Consider the following 27145-nt stretch of genomic DNA (forward strand, 5'->3'; position numbering starts at 1 on the left):
ACAAATATACAATAACTCCAACTCTTTCTGACGCAGTGCACTTTATTGAAGCCATATACAGTAACGTTAGACAGCAAAAAGAAGCAGGACAGATCCAACATTATGGCAAATAATGCAGGTTTTTTAACTGATGGCCCTTGGCTTAGGACACAAGTATGGTCTCCAACAGTAGACTGAACTAATGGGATGTTTTAGAAACAAACAAACTGACCACTCTGAGTGTGTCACACACAATAAAGACCAAAAAACGAATAGTCACTCTACACCAAAGAATAACATTTTTCATGATGAAGGTAGAAAATAAAGAGTGAAACTGATACTTGTATGTGACACAGAGTGGGAAAGCAATTCGTAGTTGACAAAATATTCTGCACAAAAACACACATACACACTTACAGTAAAGTAATAAAGTGACATGTACTGGACTGCTACACATTTAAATGCCTTTACGTCAAAGACTGACACCTATTAAAACAGAAAAATTCACACCACTTTAGGCTTAAACAATTCACACATGTGGACAGAAAAAACATCCTATTGAGTAAAGAATACTACGACATACAAGTATACGAGGAAAAATAAAGCTGCATAACTTTTCATTAAAACTACTTTTAAAAAGGCTTATATATTGCTGGTAATATCTTTATCTTAAGAAAATATAAATTGTGCGACTGAAGCTTACAATACACTGCTGGCAGGAGCACCCGGTCATGTGGAAGGATGATCAGACTGGGCACCGTGTGCTGAGCGGCTCATTGGACGAGAGGGAAAAATGAGAAGAAACACGACGAATGGGCATCTCAAGATTTACAAACAACTTGCACCAGATCTTGGATGATGCTGTGAGGTTTGTCGGTGGAATGCTGCAAATATTACGCAATGTGCACAAACAGCAGCAGACTATAACAGGCACATAAATAAGGGGGCAGTAGCTGTAATGTAAAAGGGGGGGGGGGGGGGGTCAGGGACAAACTAAGCTAAGGTATCTGATCTAGTCCAGCAGTTAGCTAAGGGCTAAGCAATGACTCAGTTGACATGGTCCAGAGCGCGCAGCAGCTCCTCTCCCTGCAGTAAGTACTGTCGGCCCTGTAGGGGCGCGTTCACCTCGCAGTCGTAGCGTGTGAGATGAGGCAGAGTGAAGAGGGTGGTGGTGCCCTCTGACGTGCTGCTGAGCAGGCGGCTCGCCAAGTCTAAGAGAAAATATTTAAGAAAAAGTTCAACTTAAAGTAGCACTAAAGCAAAGGACACACTTAAGGATTTTCTAAATCTGAAGAATTTCTGGTAACACTTTACTTGAAGTTTTTTACATGAGGCTGACATTACGCTGTCATTATCTGTCAGTAGCATTAATAAGGTGTCATGAAGGCTGTCATTAAGTGTCGTTCATTACTAGTGTTGTTCCGATACCCTTTTTTTTTTTTTTGTCCCGATACCGATACCCAGTTGCATGGTAACGTTCAATATTAGCGATACCGCAAGGTTAAAAAAAAGAAAACCAGGTCCTCACAATTGCCGACATTTTCTCTCATGTGTAGAGACGTTTGTTTGTTTTTCCACAACATAAAAACATGGCCCTGCGATTGGTTCAGAACGGCAGCTCCGGGCCAAAAGCAATAGCTTGCCTTGCCATGTACTGAACACTTATTCATACGTGTTTTGAAGAAGAGTTTGATGCTGTAAATGGCATCAGCATGTTAATAGTTATAACAATGCCAGCCTTTTGGTGCCACATCGAGGCCCCTCCCAGATACTAGTATCAGTATCGGCACATCATTATTTGCTACAGTAATCCCTAACCCTAACCAACCCCACTAGATCCCTCCAACTAACCCAAAAAATGCCAACATAGCGCTAAAGGTGTCATCATTTAGCGAACGACACTTAATGACAGCCTTCATGACACTTTATTAATGCTAATGACAAATAATGACAGCGTAATGTCAGCCTCATGTATGAAACTTCAAGTAAAGTGCTAGCATTGTATTTTATCTGTTACAGGCCGCACACATGAAGATAAACAATCAGGCATCAAGCAGTTTTAATAATGTGTTACGGTTTCATTCATTCAGACAGCTTTTTTCAGGAAATTTACTTTGATCACCTGACATGTTTTGACTGCTTACTGTCAGTCTTCCTCAGAGGCGTCTGCTGATCGCATGTGTCCTTAGTCCTTAATTTTTTTTTTTGCAAAAATAATTGGTACAGTAGGAAACAAACACCAGGGTTGGGGTCAATTACATATTTCAGTAACAATTACGACTTCAATTATCCATGTTCAATTGCAACTCAATTACGATTACAGCGATCAGCATTCTTTCCAATTACAATTAAATTACATCCTCAGAAAGTCAATTACAGTTACGTTCTCAATTACTAAAACTCAATCACAATTGCCGAGCCTGAAATAAATAGCCTAATGAAAGTTAGCTTTCTGTTAGCATCTCTTATGATAATAGGTCATAAACAGCCATAAAATACAAATACATATCATCTAATTTCTTTCCTATCTCTTGGTTACCTTGTTAGGCTTCCAAATCAATGAAAATATAGGTTTTAATATTTATAGTGTGGGCGTCTGAGCCTTTTTGGCGTCAGTCTGATAGATTTCCATTTTTTGGCTGCTGGAAATGCAGAATTCCGAGTTGCCTTGAACGCAGCATTTTGTGTTTCTCAGTCAGCTCGCTTTTTGATTGGCTACATTCCGTTCCATGTCACAAATGACGGCTTTCCTCACACACGCACGCACGCACGCACACACGCACACACGCACACACACACACACACACACACACACACACACACACACAAGGGGTTTTGAACAAGTTTAATATTAACAATTGTCCGCCCGACTCGTTTCAGTGACAAATTAATTCTCAACACCCCTCAGACCACAGGATGATCTAATAGTAATATTTTATAAAAACATAAAATAATCTGGCACTGGCCTCAGAAATCAGTAAATAAACAGCCTGCTTGTCTTTGTGTGTGTACCCTGCTTAACATTCTTTTCTCAGGTACGTTTGTAATTGCTTTCCTGAAAATCTGCTTCATTTACCTGAAGGCAGCAGAAGAACCGTCCTGATTGTTGCTTCCTCTGATTCCTTCAGTTTTTTGCCCTTATCAAGCTGCTCCAAGTGCAAAGACCCCTAAAAAAAAACAATTATTAACACCCCAAATCATCACAGTCTATCTGTAGCTTTATAAACAGAGTTCTACCTGTTCAATCTTGTCCTTTAGATCACCCAGTTTTCTTTTACGAGGTGCAGTCTGAGCTGTTAAAGCAGCCAGTGAGACGCTACTGTCCAGCTGTGGGGCCCTGCAGCACAGCAATAGCAGCACTTAGCTCTCAGATCCAAATAAAGTCAAAGAAAGAAGCAAAGCTTACCTGTCCAGTAGGAAGGCAGCAGGAAGAGGAACATTTACAGGCTTGGGTGCTTCGGGGGAGGCTGCACTGAAGGGAGAGCTGGGAATGCTGTGGACACCTTGTTTGATGACGTGGATGGGAGAATTCTCCACAGATTTGACGGGTTCACAAGTCAGAGGCTCCTCTGGGGTTAGACAGCGTAGCTGGAAGTCATCATCCATGGGGATGTAGGGGGCCAACATCTCCAGATCCAAGTTATCCATTAACTTTGGAGAGAGACAGAGTTTAGTGAGCGGACAGGAAACAGTATGTGCACTACTTCCTGGTGACGTTACCTGATTGCTGAAAGGAGTCTTTTGTTCGGTGTCGATGGCAAACAACTTCTCCACCAAATCTAGTTTGAACTCTCCACTTATGTCTGAATCCATTGGGAAACAGAAATCCATCGAGCTGACGGCCTTCAAAAAGGAGTTACATGTTATTTACCTTTCAGTGTAAAACAGACAGAGAAATGAGCACATGACAGAGTACAATGTACATTTTAGGACATCCTCAGGTCTCAGAATGAGGTATCAGGCCTTGTCAGACCAAACGCCGTCAGATAAAACAGCCTCAGGCTTCAAAATAAAAGTCATCAGGCTCAATTCAAACCATCTCATGCCATAAAAAACAATATGATGTTGTATTTTGAAAAAACTGAAAAAAAAAACACAACGTCATCAATATGCGCTGCTTCGGATACGATGAGTGTGAGTTAAAAGCTGTTATTTTCTATGTATTTTTAAAAGTTAAAGCAAGGCAAATTTATTTTGAAGCCTAAGGTCATTTAAATTGACTTTGGCGTTTTGTTTGACAAGTCATTTGATGGAAGTTTTGCTGAGTCATGAGTCAATTTGGTCTGATAAATAACAGAGGTTTTCTTGATTTCCTGATACCTCACTGTGAGACCTGAGGATGTCCTAAAATGTTCACCGTACAGCGGCGGTCTGTCCTACCTCAGAGGAACTGTGGCTGGTAGTTGTAGCGGACGAGACTGGAGCAAAGTTTTCACACTTCTCCTCACAGGTGGAGACAATGAGGGGCTCAGTGGGAGGCAGGGGAGACAGGGGCGGAGTCATCTCAATGCTTGTAGACGGAAGCATTACGTCATTGTAGACAGGAACGTACTTGGTCAGCTGGATTTCTGAATCTACACCAGACGATGGAGGAAGGTCAGTGTGCTTTCAGTGATTAATTTACATGAATGTGCACATGTACAAACCAGGGCAATCAAAGTTGAGGGAGATGATGGTGTCTCCTGCAGCTGGAGTCAGCAGGGTGAGGGCCTCTGGCTCAGCCTTCCGCTGCTCACACAGGCTCACTGATGTGTCACTCTTTACCACTTGGGGAAAAGGTTTAATGACATCCAGCTTTGTCTCCTCCTCTTCCTCCTCCCCAGGTAGGATGGTCTTAACAACAACCTTCTCCTTCTCCTTCTCCTCCTCCTCCTCCTCCTCCTCCTCCTCCTCCTCCTCCTGCTGCTCCTGCTTCACCGCTTTCATGTCTTGAGTTTGCTCCAGAGACACAATCATCTTCTCCTCCTGGATTCCACTGAAATTACAACACAAGCATGGTTTGCATCTATAAATGTATGTATTAAGGGTCCATTAGATCGATGAAACAGTTTATATTGCTACGATCTAACTACATCAATCTGTGCTCGGCTAGTTGGCCTTCCAGTTGACATTAATTGATCTAAAATGATTTTAAAAAGTAATCAATCGATTGTATCGATACAAGGAAATTATGTATTGGATGTAAGCATGGCAGACTTTACATGATGTGTTTTAAAAGCACTTTTAATATTAAAGACGTTACTATCTGTGACGCCACACGGCGTGCACAGCAGATAATGAAGCGAAGGAGAAATTATTCAATAATCCACCTTTGGGATCCAGTGTGTGGAAACACGGAAACACTTTGGCTTTCACACAGACAAAGATATTCTAAAGGAGTCGCTCACTGTGTCGACCGTCCACTACTAGGCCCTTCTGGCTGTGTTCACTGCAGCGGCAGCAGTGCATGTAGCGTTAGCTCGTTAGCATTAGCTCTGCAGAAGCCTCATGATATCCATCATGTTAAAAGGGAAAGTAGCAAGTTCAACCACTGCTCATTTAACCTGAACAGATCATATATTCTCTACATTCTGTATTAATTTATTATTTCAACCCTGTTTGCTGATTTTCTTTTCATTCTGTAATGCTGCTGGAATTGTAATTTCCCTGACGGAGCCTTCCCAAGGGATTAATAAAGTCTATCTAATCTAATCTTGGTTGCAGTTAATTTTTTATGTTAATATTGTATTATTTTTATGCTGCAAAAACAAGCAGAAGAGTCAACTAAACCTAATATGTATTTTTAATGAAAATGTATTGATGATTAAAGGTATTTATTTCAGTCACACTGGTTACATTCTCATTCTGGATAAAAAGTTACTGAATCGATTTCTAGTCACTGAATCATTTGAAATCGAATCGTTCTTAATTAACCAATATCAGCAACAACGGATCGTGACGTTGCTAAAACAGATCTTTACACCCCTAGTAGGTATATAGGAGACTGGCAAGCAGTAAATTCTTCATAAAAAGTCTCCTGACGGTACCTGAGCACAAAGTTGACACAGACGACACACTGGGGCTGGGAGTTCTTGCTGTTGTAGATAACAGTAGCCTGTGTTTCCAACCACACGTAGCCTCCTCTCTTGGCCAACATGCGGTACTGCCCAGTGCACACCTGGCCCTTTGCAAACACTGAGTGAGGGTGAAAGAAACAAAACAAAGATCACTTCAAAGCATTCACTGGTGTAGACGTCTGATCATAATACTCTTTTGAAGGTTGCTCATGTTTTATCAGGACTTTAGAAACAATGTGTCCCCTCCCCCCTTACAGTTGCGGTGAGTCTTGGTGAGATGATCCGAGTCCAGAACGTGATAGTACTCGTACACGGAGCGGTTCAACATCTCCTTTGGGTTGTACCCCAGGAGCTCAGTGATCCTAGGGAAACAAATATAAAACTCCATTATTTTCAGCTCAAACTTGTGTAGTAACCTGAAGTAATCTTATCAAAAAAGTGCAAATGTGACGGGAGAAATATTGCTTTGCCACCACGTACTTGTATGAAAGTACGAAAACATAAGAGAGGCCTCTTCTGTTTCATTTTTAAATCTCTTTTAAAAACATCTATTTGCTGTAGCTTTTAACACCGTGTGAGTCGATGACTTATTATTAGACATTTTCCATTAAACACTGGTATTTTACATTGTTGTACATCTGGGTTTTATGTTTTATTGGGCAGCACTTCTGTCAAACCTTGTTTGTTGTTAAATGTGTTCTATAAACATACTGGATTGGTTTGGTTTGAAAGTTGATTTTCAGCTTTGATAAACATGAAAACAAAATATAAAAAAGACTTTAGAAGGATTTTAGACTCAGTTTCTCTCAAATTCATCCAAACATTGGAGAGTTCTGTGCATCCTCTCAACCTCACCCTTCGTATTAAAGTTGTAGAGAGTCGTATTTCACAGTTTCAGGGTGATAATATGTTGTATTACTGGTTTTTGTTCAATCAACAAATGTTTGGTAGATTTCTCTGCCCTCCCCAAAAAAGAGATTGTTTCTCAAATAAATCAAGTGATAATTCTGAAACAGATTATTATTCTTATTTTTAATATATTATTATTACCAGGTAAAATTCTGGGACAAATTTCACTGTAGGGTTACATAGAATATGACTATACATTATTATGTTTTTTTTAAGTGTGCAGGAGTAAGGAGTACAGGGCTTTAGGTTACTGGTAAAATGTGTGAAGCAGTACAGGACTGTGAAGAGTTTGTGAACCACTGCCCTATATGAACACTAGGGGGCTATCTATGATCAAATATAAAGGACAGGTATTATCACGAGCACAGAATGACAGGCATTAATCTTTGATCTCTGTGTAAATGTTTAAAGTGTCCGACCTCTCATCACAGTAGGTGAACTTCATATCCATCGTGTGGCGGCTGAGGAAGGTTTTGGTGTCCAGGGGGACTTCGATGTTCGAGGGGTGTGGGATAGGGTCGCAGATCAAAACCAAGTGAGGGACTGGTGGCTCTCTAAGGCCTGCAGCATTCTGCTCAGCTGGGCTTTCATAAACGCGCACGTGACCTGTGCAGTGAAGCACCTGTAGCAGCCAGAATAGAACCATAACCACAGTTAAGTGTTTTCACACCACAAAGACAATAAATAAACACTGTCATCCTGGGGTTGCAAACAGATTAAAGTCTGATAGGAGAGCTTTAAGGTGGATTTCATCCCAAACAAAACACTCACTGTGGTGACCTCACATATAAGGCTGAAGTGCACGTTTCATTCTGAGCATGGAAAATGTGTGTAAATGAAACTCAACATTCCTGGTGCTTATATTGCAAGATTGCAGCCATTTTTAATGTTAAACAGTTGGGAAAAAACAGAAAATCTCTTACAAATTCCTTAAGTTATTGCATAATATTTCCCTTAATTAAATAGAAATTGGTCACAAAATCTATAGAATTTAAGTGAAAACCTGTTGGAACTGATATCTATCACTTATTGCTTGGATATGGTCGGTTTCTTACATATTTTGTATTTTATGTATACGTAGAAGTGCAAACTATAGCGTAATATTGCTGAAATCACTTGTTTTTCCAGCATAAAATCTGTGGCCCACTTGAGATCAAACTGCTCCGTATTTAGCCCCTGAACTAGTTTGACACCCCTAAAATAAAGGATAATCAGACAGCTTACACACCTTCCATGTTGCTGACTTGACATTGACAGTTCGCCCCCTGCTCGTGAGCGTGCACTTCATCCGGAGAAAGAAGTTGCGCTCTGAGTTGTGATTCTTGGCTTTCTTGGTGCCTGAAATCACAGTTTGAGTTTAGAGATAGTAACCAACTATGTGAGTTCAATCTCTTTAATTTGACATAAACCAGCACTGCATTGATTTGTGGAAAACTCCTGTGATTTCAGGGAAGTGTGAGCAATGTGATGACTGACAAGTTATACAAGCAAAAAAGGCACATGTGACTTTAAATTATCACTTACTTCTAAACACTAATTTTGTCGTGCATTGTAACCTTTGCCAACTCTTTTTCCTGTACTCACGACTACAAGTGCAAAATCAAAAACAAAACTAAATTAGCCGCAGCACCTCTTATGGTGCTTTCACACCGGTTTAGTTACACTAAGAGTGCACAGAAACTTCTGCCTTCTCCATTTCTTCTTTCTCAACATTCAACAATGGATCAGCAAAAAGTTGCCGTGCTTTAGGTGGTTTTAAAGCCGGCTCTACCGACAACCCACAATGCTGTGCACTCTACCTCATCGTTAATACTTCCTGTGTTTTATCCGCACCAAGAGCAATTGCGTTCACGACGCACCTAATCGCTCTGGACTTCGAATGAAAATGCTCCAAAACCGAGAGAAACAATCGCTCTAGAGTTTGCCCGTTTGATCCACTCTAGACTTCGTTTGCGTGTTCACACCAGCCAAACAAGGAGGACTATCTGAGCAAACAAATCCTTGAGCGTTTTAACTGCTCTAGGATTAGTGTAAATGCACCATAACACTTCAAAAAAGGTGTTCATAGTTTAATCATGCCCTCACCACCCCGTTAGGCTGTACTGTCGAGTGCAAACAGATTAACACCCGATAGAAGTGCCAGTTTTATTCTGCGCATTAACCAATACAATAATAGTAACTCACAGTAAACAATAAAGATTTATGAAAACTTTCCAAATAAAAAAAACAAAGAATATGTTGCATTATTCATGGTCTCAGATGTTATTTAGCAGTTTCTAGAGGAAACGATGGTTTAGGCATAAACTACTTGTTTGCATTAGATAAACAGGTAGACCTACAGTATGTGCACCTTAAAATTCTGATTAAAATGTTTTGGCTACATTTCATTAAAATGTTCCTGTGTCATATTGAACTAACTGGACTGCTGTAGGGATGAAAAAAATAAAAGGTGAAAGGTACACAACACTAGTGCAATAACACAACAGCTAACGTGTCAAAGGAAAACAAGAGGTCATTTTGGTGTACATTGCAGCCACCTTGAACCACCATGACCCGCTGGATCAGTAAGATGAAGCCTGTTGTTTTGAAGTCTCCTCTATTGTATTTGCAAACTCAGTGAAATGGACTCCCGTTCCGTCCGTCCTCCCCTGACCTGAATGTGTATGTCTCTGTTCATTAAAAGGTCTGAAACATGACGCTGCTCACCAGTTCTGTGGACCAGCATCTCCCGCAGCTCCTCCTGGTCACATGGGTGAGTGAAGTCAAAAACACTGTGTCCAATCATGTCGAACTGCAGCCCACAGACAGAAACAGAAACCAACTATGCATCAGTTCCACTGTTTATGCATTTCTACTTTGACACCTTTATTACACTCACCCTGTTTATATAATTACAGCTACCATAGCTATTCTCTGCAGGTCACTTAAACTCAACTGCATTTACACAACATTGGTTGCTTGGTAAACAGTATTCAAAGTGGATGTGTCTCATTCTGCCAGTACAGTACAGCAGGTCAAATCAGACCAACCTGTGTCAAACCCAGGCACTTGTTGACAGTGTCAGTGAGATAGATCAGATCTCCATCATCAGACAGCACCATGAGAAAGCCTTCCAGGGCCTTCAGGTAGGAGCTGTCGAGTAAGATATCAAGCTCTGTTTCCTTCTTTGCCACTGGCTCTTCTGGAGGAAGTAGAGAAAAATAAGGAAGATAAGAGAATAAATGTAAACAAGGAAGTAAAGTAGCCTGCATAGAAATCTACACAGACACATTATTATAGTGTTTTTCACCTTTTTTTTGGAGGCAAGCTACATCTTTTTGTGGGGAAAAAACCACACCACCAACCGAAAATGTTAAAAAATGTAACTTTGTAGCAAATATTAACAATATCGAGTCATTCTTATCAAAGTGCCTTGAATAGGAATCAAATAAACATAAAGAAATACGTTTTTATGATCTTTCACATTTCCTCTTTCTAATAAATTGTGTAATTAACAATCTGCATTAATTCTTATCAAAGTGTTTTTAATACGAATTAAATGAACAACAAAAAAGTTTTCAGGATATTTCACATTTCTTTTTTCAAATAAAAAGTGTAATTAACAATATGCATTCATTTTTATCAATGTCTTGAATAGAAATAAAAAATATTCTATCATCTTTCATATTTTGCATACTTGATGCATGTCGTGGGAGGGATAAAGGTAAGTTTAATATAATTAGAACTTTGTGTTTACATTATATAATTTAATTTTAGATTTATATCATTATTTGTTATAGTTTTACCCTAATGATGATGTGTTGTGATAGAATTCCTGCTTGCTCAAGTCACACAAATTATAAAGCACGTGTAAATTGCAGATGCATTTGTGGATCTGAAAAACACATGTGAAAATTGTGGACATATTTGTGAATATTTTTGAGACAAATCTCCCCTTATACTATTAAACCTCTCTTTAAGTTCATATTTGTACAATACATCCATCCATTTTTAGACCCGCTTTGTCCTATTTTAGGGTTGCAGGGGTCTCTGGCTCACACTGGGCACAAGGCTGGGGTACACCCTGGACAGGGCGCCAGTCTATTTGTACAATAGCCTATTATAGAAAAAAAACAAAAAAAAAAACAGTGACAATCACTGACCGGTGCAGAGCAGTTTCCTCATGCGCAGGTAGCTGATGGTCACCCTCATGATGGAGGCCTTGTCCAGGGTGGGGAGGCTGTGGGGCAGCGGCAGATGTTGAGCCAACTCATAAAACACCTCAGATTCTTTCCCACGCCGACATCGCGCCGCATCCCGGGACTTCTCCTTCCTGCGCTCCGAGCTCACCCTGTGGAGGACAGGTCGTAGGTCACACACACAGACAGACTGTTGTGCACGGTCCCACGGGCCAACAACAGTGACACCCTCTCTTCATAGTGACTGCTCAGCCTCAGGCAACATAAACAGCAGCTGGAGTGTAGTCACTGGAGTGGAGTTACTGGAGTCCATAAAAAAGAAGCCTCGTCTGAACCCTGATTAGCATAAACTCTGATCTACAATCAATTCAGTGGCTTCTAAATGATAGAAACTCAGTCCACCTGAGAGCTGGGCGAAAAACTCATGTCTTGATAGTTTTTCTCAAAATGGCTATACATATGATATGAATGTAAATAATTTTAACTCAATAAAGTCTTACCAGAAAGACAATTATTTTTCTCCTCTAAGGGACAGCACGTGTGAGTGAGTTCTGTAGTGTGGCTTGTTTAGGGGAAGGTCTGTTAAGAAATACTTGGAAATCCATTAAACTGTGCTTTTTATGCTGTTCTTTTTTTTAATTATTACTATTATTGCAATTTAATACATTCATTGAATTTATTGCATAACTGTGACCATCACCAACCTTCCATAAGGATGGGGGAAAAAACATTATTAAAAGGAGAATATAAAAAGAGAGGGCAGTGTTACACCTTAGTGAGGGGGAAAGGAACAAGGAAGAGGGAGTCGGGGTAGGAGAATGGAAGGGGTCGTGAAGTGTAAGGCTGGGCGTTATATATCGAGGTTCAAGATATATCGAGTTTTCTATTTTGGTGATATAGGAAATTATAATATCAGCTATATCGATATATATATATTTACAGCTTATTTTGTTTTAAACTCGCTGCTTCCACTACTTTGCAGAAGAGCATAAAAAGCACAGTTAGATGGACTTCTGAGTGCATCCTAACCCAGACCTTTCCCTAAACAAGCCACACTAAAGAACTTACTCACACACGCTGCCCCTTATAGGAGAAAAAGCCAAAAGTGGCACATATTGTGCAACTGACTGTTATTAAATGTGCCTGTGTGGCAAATTTAACTCAGAATTATCTTTCTGGTCAGACTTCATTTTAGTTAAAATTATTGAGATTTATATGCCAAAATTAAAAAAAACTTGATAAATCTTGATATATTGCCCAGCCCTAGTTCATTTACACTATAGTAATTGGCAGAGAGCATCAGCTCCGTCTCGTAGTACACAATCGAGCTACGGCGCAGAACACCAATCATGGTGACATTTATGAGTCCCAGCTGAATCTACAGCGACAGGAAAAAATAATAATAACACCATCATCATCAACAATGTGAGAACGCACACGAGAGCGAAATGAACAACATCACAGCCACGACAAATGCTTTAGAGTTGCTATTATTACCCCTTAGCAACCTTCACAACTGCATACTGCTCATACTCCTTTTACTTTGATCTCACATGTATCTGGGCGGCTATCCAAAGCCTGGCTAATGGACTCTCAGCAGACAGTAAACAAGTTCCAAAGACCTGACAGTCATTCAGAATAACTTATAATGTCCTTGAAAGGGCACGTAGTAAGAAATCCCTACCAGGCACAGTCTCTTAGGGAAATTGGTTTCCATTCAATATAAGAAAAATCTTGACCTTTTCACAAAAATGTGAATTTACTTCCTAAATGTAGTGTATTAAAAAAAAAAAAGAATAGAAGCATCCAGACCATCAGGGTAATCGTGTTTGTTTACTGGCCTGGGTGCAGCAGCCTTCACCAAAACTTTATCTCAAAACCCCAAATGCATCAAAACAAGGAGGATGATGGTTCAAAAGCCCTTGGCCATGAAATGCACGATTGATTGGAATTGATCTGTGATCCACTTACAGCTAAAAAAGGAGGCTAAATTGCTTTTGTGGGGCAATATAAAAAGAAAGCGACCCGGCTTACTAAAATTAGCCTGCAGTCTTGCACATCACATGGAGGGGGGATTGCAGGATTCTTTTTTTTTTGTTAGAGACAGCACAAAAATTCAAATAAAACATGATGTGCAAGCAGCAATACAATTATAGCGTTATTGTACTTTAGGGCTAAAGAAGTCACATGGCAGCACAAAAACAACTTTCTCATCTCAAACATGAAAAATAACACAAAAAAAGAAAAAAGATCACCACATCATGCTGTATTTTGTCTCCATATAAAATCACCACATCAGAAAATATTTATACAAATAGGTAAAAAAAAAAAAAACTACTTTGAGTTGCATCTGCCGTCTTTCAGAGTAGATGTCAAAGACAGATCTGTCAATAAGCACAGTCTGAATGTCTGTTAAAAGGAGTTTTGTCCTCTTTTGGATGAGAGGCATTTAATGTTGTGCATCTTAAAGTGAAAGATTTGATCATTAAAGCTTTTTTAAAAAATAAAAAAAACTGTGTGGGCAGTAGGGCTGTAGTCAACCAAGGAAATGGTTAGTCGACCAAGACTATGGCACACGCAGCGATTAGTCGACCAAAAAAAAAACACAGAATGAATGAGCAGGTGCAGAGGAGGACGAGGAGAAAGAAAAAGAGAGACAAAAATGTAGTTTTCAAGCATTGACCAGGACCCAACAAAGCAAAAGTGAAACCTACAGGTCCGACAAACATTAGGCATTTATATCCGTGCCCGAAACCGACAATTAAAACCTATTATTTATTTCCTCTTACAAAGGATATATTTACATTTAATTTAGTGGTAAGGCTGCTTTTATTAATAAACAACATCAGATCAGCGCACGGGGAATCAAACGCACGTCAAACACAGGTGCGCAGTGTGCCCGTGGCGTCAGAGACAGCAGTGGTTCTATTTACATAATCCACGTATCAAATATAAGGATAATCCATGTTCTTGTTCTTGTGTCCCTCTCTGCTCTGAGGACAGCGCACTGCGCACTGACAGCTGAAGCGCAATACTTTTTTTTTTTTGCAGCACGCATGCACTCAGAGCTATTGCTGGACATAGAATCATGTTTAGGCATTAAATACATTATATTGATATTTAGTAATATCACCAATATATGTAACAGTATTGAAACTGATACCATTGCTGGTCGACCAATGAAAATCTTGGTCGACCACAACAGCATCAAGCAATTAGTCGACTAAACGACCAAAGTTGGCAGCCCTAGCAGGCAGAGAAGATAATTTTGAAACATGTTGATGTTGATTAAAAATGATAACTAGAACTTTTGCCAATTGAGCTTTCGCAAAAGCCCCGCCCCCCCTTCTTTACTTTTGGGATGACCGTCATGTTCCTGAGTTCGTCAAGTCTGTAATGGCTGGGAGAAGTCTACCAGTGCGTGTTAGTGACTCTTTTTGGGGCAATACCTGCGCAATATCCTCCAGATCCAGGCAAAAGGGCTTACAATATGCTGTGGACGGATATATTCAACATATTAAAATGAACAACAAAGGGGACATTACAACTATCGAAAGAAAAACATACCGGACCAGTCAAGCTCATGCAGTGCTGTGTAGGTTTTCTTATATTATATTGTTCGTATCCTCCTTAAGCTTAAGCTATAAGAGCGTTATCACAGCTAATGGGGATCTTAATAAAACAAACTGTGACATGAGCTAGCTAGCTGAACCAACAAGTGACACAAGGCTAATAAGTGTTAACAAAGCCTGTTAATATAGATTAATATAGATTGGGAGACTTGTATGCTTCAGGAGGATGTCGACTGAAATTTTGATAGTAATATAGTAATATGACAGTTGCTAATAACTGTATACCCCAGTCGTCGCACCCCGGAAAGAACACGACTCCCCCAGCCAAACTCTTGATAAACAGAGACAGTGGCAATAAACGGTGAGTGAATTATTGGGAAATTAGTGCATTTTCATTTTAATATATTATATAATCACTTCCAGTGAGAGAGGCCAATACAACTTCTTGCACATCTCCACAGTCACAACCTTATTGGCCTTCTATTGTCAACTCTACAAACAAATATTTCCATTTTCTGTCTTATACATAAGGATATCTGGCTAGTACCCAAAGTCACAATTCTTCAGGCTACATGCAGACAAATGTGCCAGGTCACGAGAAGAAATAGAGGGTAATTAAACGAGCTATCATAGACTCTACTTCTCCATGCAAAACCAGTTTGACTACAGTTGAGTTGTAAAATTCCATAAGGGCACAAATTAGAGAGAGCTGCAGTGTCTGAGCGACTGCATTAATAGAACAACACAACTTTATCTCACGTGTACAGTTTGAAATAAACTATGCATGTGTCTAATGTAATGTTAAGTCATTTTCGCACCAAAACCTAAATTCAACTGGAGTTACTAGTAATTATTAATAATAATGACATTGCTTTTGAATTGTACAAAGAGAGGGAAAAAAAACAGCATTCAAGATAAGATTGCTCACTTGATGAAAAAAAGAGCAAGTAGAGAGGCCACTAGGGATGTAACGATTAATCGTAAGGCAGTTAAAAATCGATTCATAGGTACCACGGTTCACATCGATGCTCTGAAAATTGAATCGCAGTACTTTTTTTAACCAGCAGAGGGCGCTATATATTAATCCTTCCAGAAGCGGACGTGACGGGCGGAAATCTGCTACTATTTTCTTTCTGGCCGCCATTTACTGTTAAACATGCTCAAAAATGATTCTTTACTCCTTTAGCACCGAAAGAATATCTGTAATATTACGTGAATATCTGTAAAAGTCAGGTTTTTCTATTAGCTCTGTCTGCTAGCATAGCTTCTCTTCTTCACTGGTGGAATAACTGCATGCCAACCGACCACTGGGTTACCAGCGCCCTCTGCTGGTCTAAACAAATATCTGACGTAAATACAGTAAAATGACTGTTTTTTTTTTGTTTTTTTTTTTTAAAAGTCCAATTGTTAAGGCACAAAATGCATTTTCAGTTGCACTTTTAAAAAGAAAAAGAACTATTACGCAGTTTTGAATTGTTTATTATAGAACCAGAATTTAAATTAATAGGCTTCTTCATTTGTATTATTCCTTTATTTATTTCATTCAAGATTTATTTTTAGTTAAATTGCATCATTTTGAATAGTTTATCAAGGGATTCTTTTGACAATGAAAAATAAAAGGAAAATAGTACAGTATTTTCTCCCAAAAAATAAAGGAATATTTTTCAGTCATTTGTCAACATTCCCATTTTGTAAAATAAATCATGAGAAAATCGTATCATGAACCCAGAATCGTGAATCGAATCGTATCGGGAGTTGAGTGAATCGTTACATCCCTAGAGGCCACTATTATATAACAACAATATGCACATGGAGGTACTTCTCCTCTAATGCTCTGCTCCAGTGCCCCTGAGCAAACACTTCCATGTGGAGTTTTAGTTTGTGAACGATGTAATAAAAAACTAAATATACTTGATTTGTTAGTAGCCGTGTATAAATTGAGGAGGGCAGCTTGTTGGAACAGCTTTAAAGGCATTAAAGGTCCAAATGTTGGCACTATTTGTTGATGTGGTTTAAAGTGACAGTAAACAACATGGTCACTGCTGTTACGTAATGAGAAAAACAACACGCACCGTGGGAAGAGGAAGGCAACACACGAGTGGGAATAGAATTCCTTTTCCAGTTCAAATGACCTTTGACTTTTGACTCTAGTAAAATCCATGATGTTTTTTATCCTAAATATTACTGCAAAGAGAAACAACACACAAAGAACACAAACACACCAGTAGCTACACCATCAGCCTGAGGCAAAGCACTTCATTAAATCCACTCATTCAGATAAATACAAATAAAAGAAAAATAAATCCCAAAACTCATGCATATAAATCTCATAAAGAGAGAGACTACAATTTCGTGCTACCAACAGTTAAAGAAAAGCTAATTATTTTAATTAGAAAAAGATTTGAGGGACATCTGCTGTCATTAGTTGAGCTAATGACTATTGACGACATGGCTGAATCATCTTGTTCTGCTAGCTGGGTGGAAACCATCTGATCCAGTGTGTAATGGGGTGAACAGGGCCGAGTTTGAATCTAAACCCTGATAAAATGACGCTTTGTAATGCACTAATAGTGTGTTCATTCATAGGTGAGTACAAAGATCCAATACTTGGGAAACATCGTAGAAAATGGTGAAGGAAGGCGTAATGTTTATAAATCCTGTCTTGTTTTGATGATGACACACGTGGTAAACCATGAAGTCTGTGTTAAGTAGTAGCTAAGTGGTGCAAAAAGTATAACTTTTTATACTCACTTTGTGAGTGTGGAGTAGTAATGTTTATTTTGTAAATTACTGTGCAAAATGTACTCCGGTCTTTAGATGTCAGGCCCCAAACATACATTAAAAAAACAAACGTGTTTTTTCCAAGGTGGACTTTGGAGACTTGAGCTACACCAGCCTGAATAAAATGAAGAAATCTTTGCTAAGAGTATAGAATAATTATTTGTTTTATGTCTGAATTAGTTTTGAGTCAATTTGATCAAGTTCAAAAGGAGCACTGTAAATATTCTCAAATGTTTGTAGCCAGTGTCATATATTGCATATATCATTATCCAGTTAAAACAATCTATACCTGCCTTACCTGGTGGATTAAAAGAGAGCTGATATCCCTGCAGCAAATTAAAGAGACAAAGATAAAAGCAAAGAGTTAAAGCAAACAAATCCATTTGTATTATTTAATTCCCTCAACCAATGAAAATCGGCAAGGAATCAAATCGAAAAGCAGTATCTAACAGAATCGAAATCTCTAAATTCTTATCAAAAATTCCCTTGCCTCACGTTGATGCATTTCATGCCGATTCAAAATGTATCACCAATCTTTTCAAGGCAATAGGTAGTAATGTGTGTGGGCTCACTCTCTTTTTTACACGAATGTGTTTTTATATTTTGCATCCTTTGCATTGTTTTACTCATTGAACGCAGTAAAAAACTGAATCATATTGAATCCACAGTGAAAGTTTCTGTTGAGGTCTGAGAAATGCACACCTTGTTCTTCCGTTTAGGACTCAATAGATTTCCCCTAGCTAATCTATTTTATGACTGTCTATTGCTTTGCTATATCTCAGAAATGAGTCTGTCACCTATCATAGTTACATGTCTTTATTTGGAGATGTGGTTTCAAAGGCTTGTAACACAAACAGGAGCGGTACTGTACTATTGACTGAGTGGAGGCATAAGCTCGTCATCCTGGACCAGGGCACTAATCTGCTTGGCGTGGAGCGCTAAACATGAGTGGGCTTGTTTTCCAACTCTGCCAATGATAATAACAAAAACCTGTCAGAGCTTAGGGTGCTTTTTACAAGACATGCCAATCTTTTGATTCAAGATTATATTATTATAGTTCACGAGTCAACACAAGTCATGAAATATGTATTTACTGTTTACTGAACAGGATCGCCTAGCCAGTAGCCACTAGACTTTGAGGTGCATTTAATGACAGGCTGCCCTCACAGAGCGGCTCCAGGAAAAGGTCTTAAGTGTCATTTTGTCCTGCTCAGCCACAGCATGAAGGGGGGGATTAAACCTGATGACCTAGCAAGAGTGAGACTTGTATTTGCACTTATTCAACTGGAGATTTGATGGGAATCCAGTGCTTTATACATTATTTATTTATTTAATTGATATTTAGAGTCCTTATTAATGAACCCACCGACCAATATTGGATTATTATAATTTTATAACTTATATTGGGAGTTTTAAAAACATTATTTTTTGGGGTTTTTTTCTTTATAAAATTAATTGATATGTGGATTCCCCATTAATGAACCCAACCAATATGGGATTTTTTTTTTTTACTGATATTGTGTGTGTGTGTGTGTGTGTCTGTGTGTGTGTTTAAGCCAATATCTAATATATCTGCCGATTATCAATACAGTATATATGCTAATATATGAAATAGGAATATTGTAAATACACAGGTTATAAACTGTACATGACAACACGATCTTATAATACCCAAAATATGATTCAAAACAAAGAAGCGAAACAGTGTGAACATAGGGGGGAAAAAAAACATTAAAAAATGAGGTTGCTAAAATCTCAAACAGTAAACATGGATAAATAAATAAAAGAAGGCAGTGCCAGTGGTGTCATTTTGTAACTATTACAGTGGCACATTAAAGTAGAAAGTACAGCACAGAGCCACAAAATAAAAATAAAAAAAGTGATAATGTGCATCCGGAGAACCCAGCCAGGTTAAAAATATAAAACAATATATAGATAAAATAATGTGAACACTAACTCTGGTAAGAAAGACAAAACTAAACTAATCCTGGTGGATTAATACTTGGTAATACAATAGGCATAATGTTACTGCCAACAATAGTCAATGGAAGGACTTCAGAGCTGGAATCAGACTCCAAACTCACATGATGAACTGGCAGACCTTCACTTATAGCTGTCACTTTTAACGCACCTGCAGCCATGCACTAATATTAGACTAATGAGCAGCCAAGAGACAAATAAAGTGGAAATAATTACGCCAACCATAGATAAACTTGTGAACAGTGCATGTTTAATTAATGTAGACGGACATTGTACTTTAATGAGTGTGTGTGATAGCTGTAACTACACAGGTATGTAGAGTAATTAACTTTTAATAGCTGGAAAAATACACATTTTGCCATGAAATAGTTGCATCCACATCACACAGCTAGCTGCTAGCCGCTAGCTACAGACAGCGGTGTAGCTAGCGTTCCAACTATCGCCCAAACCGGATTCAAAGCGTTAATTCAAAGGAATGATGTCACAAGACTGAACCTAAAAAGACAACAAAAGGTAAAAAAAAAAAAAATGCTACATGTGTGAACAAATGGGGGTTTACCTTTTCTTTTCGGGGACAGTTCCTGTGTCCATGTCAGGACGAGTCAACCAGATTAAAGCTCTCTTTCTACCTGTGTAGAGCTGTTTCCTGTCCAGACGGGAAATAAAAACCAAAACTCGCAAATCACGTGAAATATTAATAATCCGAAAATCCTCCTCAAGAGGGTTGCATAAGAGTCCGGGTCTGGGTTAGGGTTAGATCCAAGAAATTGAACCCGAGACCAAATGCGTAGTGCGTACTTTCCTCCCGGTGAATGGTGCCACGCTGGAGAGAGAGAGAGAGAGAGCGAGAGAGAGAGAGAGAGAGAGAGAGAGAGAGAGAGAGAGAGAGAGAGAGAGAGAGAGAGAGAGAGAGAGAGACCCACCCCCTCGGCTGCTTCCGCGGGAGCGCGCAATCACATGCCTTCTTTTTCCACTCTGCGCGTTCACATGAGAATTGGACGAGTTTACAGCTATTACATCAGAGCGAAACAAAGGTTCACTGAGGAGTTCATACACAGTGTGAGTCAGACAAACAGAAACACTACAGGTAGCAATAAAAACAGCTCTCAGTCTCATCCACAACAATAGTAGATTTGTATAAATAAATAACATGTTGCATGGAGTGCTGCATGGATTTCTTGAAGTTTAAAGATGCTTGAAAAATGTTGTCTCTGGTGCTCTTCAGTTTGGGGATCTAATTTACAGACTAGGCCAGGGGTTTGCAATCTGTGGCTCTGGATCCTCATGTGGCTCTTTGACACTTTTTCAATGGCTCCCTAGAGCTTTAAAAAAAAAATTAAACAATGAATTGTTATTTTTGACGATGAATGACATTAACTTCAAGTAAAATGATGACAAAACAATTTGTTAACCTAAACAAAAATCACATGGTGCAACAACTCAGCCACCTCCCTACATCACCGTCTGCATCCTCTACAGAACATCACCTTTCCTTCCATCACCTGTGGCTAACCTTAAGTTTTAAATCCCTGGTAAGATAACTATACTAACAAAAACACAATTCTGGAAGAAGATATAGATTTTAATATGTATAAATCTGAAGCTCATTGGAGGAGTTGCAATGAACTGATCCAGTGAATTTTCCACAAGAGGTGGACTGGCCATCAGGCCTACCGGGCATCGTCCCAGTGAGCCGGTACGGTCTGCTTTTTTTTTCTTTTTTTGAAGAGTGGAGGTAGGCATAAGAACAGGTGGTCAAAAATGGCCCAAAAGTTGCAAAAATATGGCAATAAAAGAGTGTAAAATCACTGAAATGGGCCAAAAGTCAAGAGTGTGCTAAAAAAATGGGCAAATAAGGAGGGACCAGGTGGTGTTTAATGGAAAACGGTAGCTTTAATGAGAAAATGGGGCAAACAATAGTGAAGAAAGGGCAAAATGTGCAACAAAAAGAAGCAAAATTTAGAGAAAAAAGGAAACAAGTGGTATTTATTGGGTAAAAGCTAGCTTATTTGGATGAAAAGTGTCCACAAAAATTCAAGAAAGGACAAAAATTGGATACAAGTGTCATAATTAACTTAAGGTTTTCTGAGGGAGTAGTATTTAAAATGAAGACATAAAATGCCAGGGCTGAATTTTTTGTTCCAGTCCAGCCCTGTCCACAAGTGACACATTTGAGTCATGGAATTATATTGATTTCCTCAGATTACTGATGTGACGTCTGTGTTCGGTCTCTTTCATGATCTATCGCTGCTTTTTTTTAAGGCATCAATCAAACAGGGCCAGACGGGAGAATCTACCACAGACACAATCAAAGCGGTGCAGAGAGAGTGCTGGCGGCCATCACTAAGTCTCACTAATGGAAGCTGAGACAGCCTCTCTAAATCTTTCCTCTGGTTCAGGCGTTACCCAGGGAGAGTTGCCAAGTGTCACGACGTTAATGGATAAACAAAAACTCAAGTGCTTTAATCTGTTGTCCTCTTCTCTGTACAATAGCACACAGACAGACAGTGGTAACGGCTGAGGAAAGCAGATTTAAGTAGATAATTTGTGTAATTACTGTTAAGTCTGAGTTTGATAAACATCTACATATTCGTGTAAGAATTCCAACAAGATTTGTTTTGTTGCCTTTATGAATGATATGTTACGGTTTCATTTAACTGTTCCTCAGGAAATCCACTTTGATCTCCTGACATGTTTGATCACTTTGATGTTTCCGTGACTTCCGCGTAATAATTCCAGCAAGATTATTTTTGAATGATATGTTAAGGTTTCGTCAACTCAAAAATGATATTGCTGGAATTCTTACACGGAAGTCAAGGAAACTTCAAAGGAAACTTCAAAGCGATCAGCAGACGCCTTTGATGAAGACTGGCAGTTGTCAGTCAAAACATGTCAAAAGACCAAAGTGGATTTCCTGAGAAACAGTTGTCTGAATAAATGAAACCTCAACATATCATTAAAATAGTTACTGATGGTTGTAAAGGTTGGTTCCTCAGTACCAGAAATGAAAAAGGATTAGCAGTGTAGCAATATTTAGTAACATAATTCCAGCAAGTTCATTGTATCTTCTTTTTGAATAATATGTCATGGTTTTTCTTTTATTCAGACAACTTTTTCGGGTAAAGTTGTCCTGAAACTCATAAGGACACGTCAAAGCGATCAGCCGATGCCTCTGACAAAGACTGGCAGTTGACAGTTGAAACACGTCAGGAGACCAAAGTGGATTTCCTGAGAAACTGTTGTCTGAATAAAAGAAACCATAACAGAATATTCTACATATTTGTTTGAGGTTCAGATGCGTTTCATATCAATCAGGGATTACAACCTGAAAGGAAGGAATTTATGATCATGTCTGTGCTGGTTATATGGCAGTTAGTAATGAGACGTAACTTTCTATTGCAGTGTGCACTTCTATCTCTGACGTACTGCTCTGAATCAGGCTCGTGCACAGGACACAGAGCACAGGAGATGAACACGTGCATTTCTAGACTTCCTCCTTTAAACCAACAGGAAGAGAGTCCCAGTCCTCCAAGGTCGATCTCATTCATGTCCGCACAGGTTCACATGAGAACAATTTTGCTTTGATGCAGATCTCATTCTCTCTGTTTGATGTTGCTTAAAAAGTTAGATCTTAAAATGATGACAGTAAAAAAAGAAGTGTGTTCGTTTTAGAATGATGTGTGCATCGTCTGTCTGGTATGTTAACACACATTAAAGGTGTCTTCCTATTTCCATTAAAGGCGAAAGCATTGACGCGTTGTGGTTTCCTGTTTGTCTCCGCTGCTACTCTTGGTCTCTATTTGAACTTTACTGTAGTGGAGTGAGATCCTGTCACTGATGACTTCCTTTAAGCTTTAAACACTCACAAAGAAAACAGTTTAGGTGTTCAGCAGAAATATTATTCAATAACTCCTTTCAAATGTACATATCTGAGTTTGTTTTAATGTCACAATGGCTCTAGTCTTATATGTTCTTACCAGTGCATAGTCAGACTGCACATTCACTACCAATCACCCTCGTCTGGAGGGCAGACCACACCTTGGACACATTATCAGGTGGTTTAGATTACACATAAAACATCAGTGCCTTTTAACAATCTGTGCACGTTTGGAGAAGAAAGTGAGAAAGTGGCGTGTTCTTAATCCTGGTTGCAAAATATTTAAGTTCACCGAGCTGTGTGGTGAAATGTGAAAGATTTTGAGCAATAAACAGTTACCATGAGTCACATAATGTCTTTTACCTCTGATGAGATGTTACATCATCAAGACGGGAAGGAGGTTGCCACAGAGAAGGTGAGACATTATTGTGTGTGTGTGTGTGTGTGCATGTGTGTGGTTATCAAAGGCAGTACAAACAATGTTCTCACGCTCCATGTTTCATTAAAAAAATCAAACTACAAATACAAGAGTGTAAACAAAGCCAAATAACAGTAAAAACTCAATCTTATTTCCAAAAGCTCTTTACATCGTCTGCCAAGTCAGAGTTCCTCCATTGTTGGGATGAAGCTCGTGTTTTTTTTTTTTTTTTTTTAACTAAGTTCATGTTTGGCAGGCCTCTCGGCGCTCTGTTCACTCATATCTGTGGGGAATGTGACAGCCTCTGCATACCGTTGCAGTCGATGGTCTCTGGCAAAGCTCAGAAACAATGAGCCAGGAGTGCAAAGACTGGACGAGCAAAAACAAGCCTCTGTCTGGGCTCTAAAGCAGTTCAGGTGAAGTGAAGGAAAAGTCTCTAAAGTCCTCCTGGTTGATGGTGGAGATGAACGGATCGTCGATGGGTGTGAGCGTCGGCTCTTCCTGAGTGAAATCTGGGTCAAAGTTATTGACATCTTCTGGAGCTTTCTACAGGGAGGACAAGGGAAGCATTTCACATTAATTCACATCCAATCACACAAAATCATGACTTGATCAGTGTTTTTCAACCCTTTTTTTAGAGCAAAGGTACATCTTTGCATTGAAAAGATTTCTAAGGCATACGACCATCCAAAAATGTTTAAATGAAACTTTGCAGCCTATATCAGTGTTTCTCAAATGGGGTAAGGGGTACATGACGGAGAGAGAGTGGAAAATTAACGAATATAGTGACAGTGTTGGTCCCACCCCAGGTGTGAAATCACCGTAAATGATAAAAACTATAGAAATAATCTATTCAGGAGGCACTAAATCATTGTTTTTCTACCTTGGGGTCGGGACCCCATGTGGGGTCACTTGGAGTTAAAATAGGGTCGCATGAAATTTCTGAAAAACTAAAATAGATTTAAATTTTTTTTTATAATTATTATTCTTTTTCTAAATTAAAACACAATATACATCTAGTAAAACAAAATGCAGTAAAAAAAAAAAAATCCTATATCAAACTTGATCAAAAACAAAAATAAAATGTCTTTGTGGTCACCAGAAATTCTTGATATCAAAATGGGGTCACGATCCAAAAAAGGTTGGGAACCACTGTAGTAAATACTGTTTCTTTCCACTTATTTACAAAATGAAATTCATTAAAATGTTAATTCCATCATTACGCTCTATAGTGGTTTTTAAAAGGTTTTCTAAGCACAATGTTAAATAGTTCATGGATTCAGAAATAAGAGACAGGGGGTACTTGAGCCAAAAAAGGTTTGCGAACCACTGGCTTATAATAACAATATACATTCATTCTAATCAGAGTCCTAAAAAACAACCTTTTATCATCTTTCATATTTTACATACATGATACACGTCATGGGAGGGATAAAAGTAAGTAAGTAAAAAAAACTACAATTGAACTTTATTCTGTTAAATATTGTTTGGTTTCATATAATGCATATTTTTATATTATATAATATGTAAACATGTTATTAAATAAATATATAATACAGTTTTATAATTACATTTTGTTCTGTATTGTTAAACGTTAGGATTGTCAGATTTGATCCAAAGGCTGTTATTGGGAATGTGATGATCAAGAACGAACCAAATCTAGTTTATTAACATGAACGATGAGAACTGAGTGGCAGTTATGTGGCGATATTTTTTCTTTGATTTTTTATGGTTGTGTTTCACACACAGGCAAACATAAGCTCCTCATCCGTTCCTCCTCAGAGTGAGAGCAGTCCGAAAACGCAGAAAAGTGCACGTGTGGTGCTTATAGCGAGCAAATATCACATGGTGTTTTTTTTTTATCTATTTATTATGAATATCACAAATTAAGGTAGCTTTATGTGCACACATCCACAGTGGTGCTCTCTACTCTGACATGCAGCTGTGGTCGGGGAGGGGTTCACAGCTGCACAATTGCATATATTGCAGACAATAATTAATTAGTTTTCAAAAATGTTTTCTAGACCAATTAGGTAAAATTGAATAATTCCCATGGCACATCATGCGGTTGAAAAACCCTGGACTAGATAACTCACAATCCTCGGCTTGAAGGGAGGCTCTATTTCCCTTCGGTTCAGTTTGTCCCAGTCGATGCAGTTGAAGAAAGGATGGCAGGTCACTGCGTTCTCTCCGCCCTCTGAGGCCACGCAGCCCAGACGCCGCGCTGGGTTTTTGGTCAAGAGCTGCAGGGAAAAAACGCTGAAATGAGTTTTCATATATTTACAGACTTGAATCCTTGACTTCATAGTATACATGTTTTAAAAATACATGAAGAAACTTAAAAGGCAGCTTTATCACCACTGAGTAAAGACAGACTTTAACACTGATGATAACAATATCTAATAGTGTGTGAGAAACCCACATTATTTCAACTAACACTGAATACATCCAAAGTAATACAAGACAACACACATCAAGTGTTGATGAGACATTTATGGCTTATTTTGATGCTAGGAGCAATATAAATAAAGACGTAATCACCATTTGTAAAAAAAAAAAAAAAAAACAGAAATATTTCTGAAATTATTGTTTTAAGGAATTTAAAAGGGTTATTATGATTACAGAGAGCTACTGCTGCCACTTAAAGATTCAAAGCTGGTAATAATACACCCTATAATCAAAGACTAGAGATAAAGCTGCATGGATAAAAGCTAATTCTCAAGTACAGCAAGAGAAAAGCCATGTATCACATTCAGTTGGATAAGATATGTATACAGACCCTTTCCAAAAAATTAGAAGATCATGGAAAAGTTGTTTCCATAATTCCATTCAAAAAGTTAAACTTTCATAGATTCAGAGCCCACAATTTAATGATTTCAAGTATTTTGCTTTTTTTTTTTTTTACATAATTAGGTAAAACCCATGAAAACATGAAAATTAGAATACTGTGAAGAAATCACCATTTACTTTTTAGTTTTAGCAGAAAAAAAAGAGGAAAAGAAGGACTGGTCAGTTGTCCAGTGGTCCATGGTCCTCTTTTCTGATGAAAGTATCAAAAATCAAGGTCCAAGGGTTTGGAGGAAGACGGGTGAGGAACAGAACAGAACATTGCACCCCAAATCATGACTGACTCTGGATATTTCACACTGGACCTCAAGCAGCTTGGGTTCTGTTCCTCACCCGTCTTCCTCCAAACCCTTGAACCTTGATTTTTGAATGAAAGACACTTTACTTTCATTGGAAAAGAGGACCATGGACCACTGGCCAACAGTCCAGTCCTTCTTCTCCTCTTTTTTTCTGCAAAAACTGAAAAGTAAATGGTGATTTCTTCACAGTATTCTAATTTTCATGTTTTCATAGGTTTTATGAGCTGGAAGTCCAAATTATGTAAAAAA

At 38.7% G+C, this 27145-nt stretch overlaps 2 protein-coding genes across 3 annotated transcripts in view; both read right to left on the bottom strand.

Moving 5' to 3' along the window:
* Positions 1 to 1026: 1026 nt before the first annotated feature.
* Positions 1027 to 20546, bottom strand: hif1aa (hypoxia inducible factor 1 subunit alpha a). Its single transcript, XM_028437777.1, has 15 exons — positions 20015 to 20546; positions 11087 to 11274; positions 9974 to 10125; positions 9651 to 9735; positions 8173 to 8282; positions 7364 to 7566; positions 6291 to 6397; positions 6006 to 6153; positions 4626 to 4954; positions 4360 to 4553; positions 3700 to 3822; positions 3386 to 3630; positions 3217 to 3316; positions 3056 to 3146; positions 1027 to 1190 (listed from the first exon to the last, which is right to left on the bottom strand). The coding sequence occupies exons 1-15, from the start codon at positions 20044 to 20046 to the stop codon at positions 1027 to 1029; spliced, it is 2271 nt and encodes a 756-aa protein (XP_028293578.1). The 5' UTR covers positions 20047 to 20546.
* Positions 20547 to 23814: 3268 nt separating this feature from the next.
* Positions 23815 to 27145, bottom strand: part of prkcha (protein kinase C, eta, a) — a 42084-nt gene continuing 38753 nt past the window's right edge. The window contains exons 13-14 of one of the 2 annotated variants that reach the window (XM_028437778.1): positions 25847 to 25993; positions 23815 to 24296 (exon numbers count right to left, since the gene is read on the bottom strand). In XM_028437778.1, the coding sequence (XP_028293579.1) occupies positions 24153 to 24296; positions 25847 to 25993 (291 nt within the window). In that variant the 3' untranslated portion in view covers positions 23815 to 24152. Of the gene's footprint in view, positions 24297 to 25846; positions 25994 to 27145 lie in introns of those variants that run through there. The other variant, XR_003672803.1, reaches the window with a different exon arrangement.

Source organism: Gouania willdenowi, chromosome 22 (genome assembly GCF_900634775.1).
Source record: "Gouania willdenowi chromosome 22, fGouWil2.1, whole genome shotgun sequence".
Taxonomy (NCBI): Eukaryota; Metazoa; Chordata; class Actinopteri; order Blenniiformes; family Gobiesocidae; genus Gouania; species Gouania willdenowi.